The sequence below is a fragment of the Schistocerca gregaria genome, chromosome 1 (genome assembly GCF_023897955.1).
Source record: "Schistocerca gregaria isolate iqSchGreg1 chromosome 1, iqSchGreg1.2, whole genome shotgun sequence".
NCBI classification, from domain to species: Eukaryota; Metazoa; Arthropoda; class Insecta; order Orthoptera; family Acrididae; genus Schistocerca; species Schistocerca gregaria.
The window spans coordinates 293,836,357-293,842,356 of record NC_064920.1 but is presented as its reverse complement, the minus strand read 5'-3'; the positions used below and the strand labels follow the sequence as shown (position 1 = coordinate 293,842,356).

The following is a 6,000-nucleotide window of genomic DNA, read 5'->3' as shown; positions in this document are numbered from 1 at the left end:
TGTGTTAATTCTGATAGGTTCAATTTCTCCTAGAAATTTAATTTTTGAAGTTTTGTCTGTGAGTTTCAGTTCAACTAATTATCAGGTGGTTTTGTTGATACCTGCTCCTTCCAGTGTTAGTGTTTATATTAAGGCAAACCTAAAATCTTGTCTTTGATTCCTAAACTTTTTATTACATTTGCAAATCTACTGGACAAGTGTTGTGCAATATGAAATCTCTATTTAATTATTGTAGTGTGTAAAAGGATTTGCTGGCTAGGCAGCACAAAAGTAAAGCTCTACGGAAAACAGCCTTCACATTTATGATATCGTAAGTGTACATGTATATAAAGTTGTATTCTACGTACTATGTGAATTGTACTATTATATGTTACTATGTATTGTATACCTTGCATTATTTTCTTTGTAGTTTTTAATTAATAGATTTGCATATTCTATTTCCTTGAAATGCTTTCCCATAAACTTACATGTACATTTGCGCAACATCCAAACAATATTTATTTTCTGAAGGTGGATAAATAAAATAAATACCTGTTTTGTTTGTTAGGGAACTAAAGTTGTACACCTGTAAACACAGAGCAAATGAACTGATCTGTTGCTGTATGGTGTTAATGCCAGTGCCAATGCAAATGAGTCCTACATTATATTCATGTCTAAATGTAATGGCTTGTCTTGTTGAAGATGATTTGTTTTCTTTACTTGATGAAAAACGACACTCCCACAATAAACATTGCACTGTTGGATGTTACTGCAACTACAAATCATCATATGACAGGGGTTAGGTGGCACAGACAGTCAACCACGTGTGAATGATTACCGAATAAAGTTAATAGGCTCTACTTGTTTCATTACATTTCTTCTATTCACTCCATGTTTAAATGTAAGATAATGTCAAAAACACAGCTCTTATGTATCAGATGTTTATTACGTAACTTATTTGTTAGAAACTTGTTGTCATGGTTCAATGTGATAAACAATAAGTCTTGTCCAGGCATGGTACCTCACATATGTGACACACAGATCGTTAATATCCCCAGCTAGTAACTGCAAACCATAATGAAATTAATACCATTAACTAAAAACGGTGATATGTAATGTTTTCTTTTAATTATGAGCCTTCAGAATACAACTCTTACACCAGTCTTCCAAAATATTTACTTCTCTTATATTTTTGGTGCAATTCTTTCCACTGGACAAAAAATTCGTCTACAACATAATACAATATTTTTCCAGAAAGAGATAACGTATTCACTCTACACACACTCTCCACAAAAACTATATAGGTATCACTTACAAACATGACGTTCATTAAAAAAGAAATTATGCATATGGGTATACATGTACCAGGACCATTGCACAACAGTAATTTTGGCCTTAAGGCCCACATAATTGGAACACATACACAGAAGGAATGTAAAGTTGTAAACACAGATGTAAAATACGACTGACTGACGCTCCTACTACGTGGTATCTTAACTATCTTGAATTCTGCTTGCTTCAGATCACGATTAAATTTGTTTGCTAAAGACTCTTCCATTGACACTATCTTGGTTTCGCTAGAACTGTCTGAAGATGCCACGATGTAAATTCTGGGACTGTAGACACTTGGATTCAGGCATCGCGTAAGTCTTAGTATTTCGGCTGTGTGGCCACCGGAGCCAATTACGATCGCCGTTTTAATCTTGTTGCCGCAGACATGCTTATTGTACTGTGTTCTCTTAATTAAAATGTTCACTACTACATACAAAATTCTCCCAATCAAAAGTAAAAGTAGTGACAACAAAAGTATTACTAACATCCTGAACTCTGCACGTTCGTTAATTACCTGACACACTGCACATCACTTCTACATTACAGTCATATTTTTATGTTACGTTTACATAAACGTAAACAAATCCAGCTTTCGCAACAAAGATAGTTTATGGAAGACATAAATTATTCCACAGTAGAGATTCGAAAATTAGGATAAATCGCGCTGAACCTCTTGCTTAGACGATGTTCTCGATTGTAAAAACCTGTATTATTTGTAGGGGGAAAGATAACTGTTGGATTCTCTGCTTTTATTGTTCGTTGTTGTACAACTGCACATCGATTAGAGATGTACATCTTTAATGCCATGATTTGACGTCTGTGAACTTCAAAGACAACAGACCGGTAACGTGGACGATGGCGGTGGGGCTGTGACAGTGTTAAGTGTAAACTAAACATTGTGTTAAATTCAGACATACATTCTACAACTTTCAGCCGTTATGTTCAGAAAAGTTATATTCTAACAGCTATCATATTCTATATCATAATTGGTAGTTAACATTCAATTACGAGCTGGACGAGAAAGAGTAAAGTTAATTAAGTAAACAACTATCAAGTAAGATTTTATTATCGTGTACTATTTAGAATACTATAATTCCGTGTAGCATCAGAATGACTTCGTTCTCGAAAGGTGGTTCAGAAGACCAAACCTACACACATTTAGACCTTAGCGGGAAACTCATCATAAAGGTTTGTTACAACATAATCCTTTATATTATACGTAGTTTTATTTTTGTTTAACACGACAACTGGAACTGTTTGGGTGTTCAGACAGCGTGGTTCTTTTAAGAGAGAATCTATCCACCATCATATAATCCTGGATCCCATCTGATGTAAATACTTCAGTCAAAAGTGTTAACCTCGCAGAGAAAGTTAAAATTGATTGTGAAAAATTATACATTCGTAGCTTTGGTGTCGGAGAGAAGTTAATGGTGAGCTATTGCTGGCTCATATTTAAAATTTTCACATTGATTTTATATTGTTCCAGTTGTGGTAGCCATAATCTAGGTATTTAGAAAAGTCATAGTGATGCGAGAGCAAATTAATAAGTGTCCGTTTTGCATAAATCAGATAGGTCTACGATGTGTAAACAGACTTCAGGGATTTGTAAACAGATGATATCATGTGAATATTTGATAGTTCTCTCTTATACATAACAACATTTGCTCTCTGTAACCTACCTTACAGGGTTTGGGGAGGCCACATTACATACTGCTATAGCCTATCGCGTTCCCTTTCCAGTCGTGAACTGTATGTAGGAAGAATGACTATTGGGTAGCCTCTGCATGAAATGGAAACGATTTTGTTACTACGTTATTGTATTCCATGAGATGTATGTGAGAGAAATTAGTGTTAGGCCTACTTGACTCCTTTGGGACCCTGAACCTTCGGAATTGTAACAAGAAACCTCTCTATGATGCACTGACTTTGTCTGGTGTGTCCAGAACTGAACTAGATTTGTATGAATATCTCAATGGTGCTCGCTCCCTATGATGAAATAATCAGCTCCTCATTAACTCTCCTATAGCTTCTCTACCTTATACTACCAGTTCCAGATTGACAAACATCAACCAAGAACTGATTGAACAATAGTTTCTTAAACTACCTCATTTAGCATACATATCATTACATTTCCTTAAGGATTCTTTTGTCATATCTGTCTGGCATTTGCATTTTGTAAAAGTAGTCTTTAGTGCTAATTTCCCAAATTCAGTTGCCCAGGACATACTTTCCTATAAGTGTCATGCTTGTGACTATCCATTGATTGCCTATGGCGTAAGCAGATTGAGTATTTCGACATATTTACTCTTAGCAATTTCTTTGTCTTTAGCACTAGTGCCTGTCCTTAGCCCAATCATCAGGCTTCTGCAGGTGTCACTGCATTTTACCATGGGATTTTTGGTGTTATAATTACTCTGTTTGCTAGGTAGCCATATGTAAATGGTCTTTTGGAACTTCTGACGTACATAGGGACAGTTGCATAGCACTTCCTTGGAGCACATGTTATAAGCTATTTTCACATCTCATGACTTTTCTCCATATATAAAATAGTGAATGCTGTTTGCTGAGACTCCTTCAGTCCAGTGAAAACTCGTTCAACTTCTGGAAAGTGACAGCTTGTAATTGTATCAAAGCCTTCCAGAATTTAAATGATGTCAGGTTGATACCACTATTGCTGCTCCCTGAATCTTGTTGATGAATATAATGAATAGAGCTTCACAACTCATCATTGATAAATATAAACTATGAACAGAAGTCTGTTGCTAAGGCAGAATACTCTAAGTTTCTGGGTGTGTGAATTGATGAGTAATTGAATTGGAAGAAACACATTGACGATCTACTGAAATGGTTAGGTTCAGCTACTTATGCTATTAAGGTTACTGCAAATTTTGGTGATAAACATATCAGTAAATTAGTCTACTATGCCAATTTTCATTCACTGCTTTCATATGGCATCATATTTGGGAGCAATTTATCATTAAGAGAGAAAGTATTCTTTGCACAAAAGCATGTAATTGGAATAATAGCTGGAGCCCACCCAAGATCACCATGCAGACATTTATTTAAGGAACACGGGATATTCATGGTACCTTCGCCATACATATATTCATTTATGAAATTTGTCATTAATAACCCATCCCATTTAAAAAATAACATAAAGTGTATAGCTACAAACCAGAAGAAAGGATGATCTTCACTATTCTTGATTAAATCTCACTTTAGCGCAATAAGGGGTGAATTATGCTGCCACAAAAATCATTGGTCATTTGCCAGATAGTATTAAATGTCTGACAGATAGCCAAACAACATTTAAAAGCAAATTAAAAGAATTTCTGAATTACAACTCCTTCTACTCAATAGAAAAATTCTTAGATATGAAGTAGTAACTGAAAAAAAGTAAGTGTAAGGAAAACATATGTTAACGTGACATATTACACATCATTACGAAAATGTCGTATTCATGATCTATGGAACAAGGACTAATGTATGTATGTAAATAGCAGAATCCCTGCTGATTTCCACAGAGAACATATTTGATCTCCTGATGGCAATAACGTGTAATTGTAAAACATTCCATTACTCTACAACAGAGTGGCACCAGCAGTCAAATGATACTACTATTGCAAATGAAAAGTGCTGACTGCTTTGTTTGAGGGGTATAAATGGAAAGTTCTAGAAAAAGAAAAATAACAAGCGTGCTTGTTTGAACCCTCCGTATATTACCATATGTAACTGACACTGCAGTTCAGATATCATCAAAACATAGAATATTCACACAGGAATTGCTCATGAAGTGTAGCTTATCCAAAATTGTTGCTGACTAGTTGGTTGTAAGGTGGTTGTCATCTTTGGATACTGATGTGAAAATCTTTGATTCAGTTCCAGATTGGAATTATCTCGGGAGGGGTGGGGCGGGGGGGGGGGGGGGGGGCTGTGACCTGCTAACCGACATCTACCCAAATGAAACTGCTTGATGAACTAAACAGTGAATGTTACGAAAAGGATAGTTGCTACTCACCACAAATCTACATCTGTGTTCTGCAAACCACCCTTAAGGTGCACGTTACATTGTACCAGTTATTAGCGTTTCTTCGTGTTCCATTCATATATGGAGTGCAGGAGGAATGATCATTTGAGTGCCTCTGTGCATGCAGCAATAATTTCAATCTTATCCTCACAATCCCTATGTGAGCAATATGCAGGGGGTTGTTGTATATTCCTAGAGTCTTCATTTGAAGCTGGTTCTTGAAACTTTGTTAATAGACTTTCTTGGAGTCCTATCTGGTACGGGTCCCACATTCCCACATACTTGAGCAATATTCTAGAACTGGGTGCATGAGTGATTCGTTAAGCAATCTCCTTTGCAGACTTGTTTCCACTTCCCCAATATTCTGCCAATACAATGAAATCTACCTCCTACATTTCCGGCAGTTGAATCTATGTGATCATTTAATTTCACATCCCTACAAAGTGTTAGACCCAGGTGTGGTACTGATTCAAATGCTTTTTGTAAATCAAGAAATACTGCACCTACCTGGTTGCCTTGATCCAAAGCTTTCAGTATATCACATGAGAAAAGTGCGAATTGGGTTTCACATTATCGATGTTTTCGAAATCTTTGCTGGTCGACATTGAGGTGGTCATTCTGTTCAAGACACCTCAGCTTAGAATGTGTGCTAAGATTCTATA

The 6,000-nt window shown here is 36.1% G+C and overlaps 2 protein-coding genes across 2 annotated transcripts in view; one reads left to right on the top strand and one right to left on the bottom strand.

Annotated features, from left to right (window-relative positions):
* Positions 1-1,085: 1,085 nt before the first annotated feature.
* Positions 1,086-1,798, bottom strand: LOC126341837 (UDP-N-acetylglucosamine transferase subunit ALG14 homolog). The gene has a single exon (XM_050001805.1). The coding sequence runs from the start codon at positions 1,796-1,798 to the stop codon at positions 1,133-1,135; it is 666 nt and encodes a 221-aa protein (XP_049857762.1). The 3' UTR covers positions 1,086-1,132.
* A 91-nt stretch (positions 1,799-1,889) lies between these two features.
* The window catches only part of LOC126341821 (protein TFG-like), a 53,409-nt gene continuing 49,298 nt past the window's right edge, over positions 1,890-6,000 (top strand). Inside the window, exon 1 of the mRNA XM_050001804.1 lies at positions 1,890-2,499. Coding sequence (XP_049857761.1) covers positions 2,422-2,499 — 78 coding nt within the window. The 5' untranslated portion in view covers positions 1,890-2,421. The remainder of the gene's footprint in view (positions 2,500-6,000) is intronic.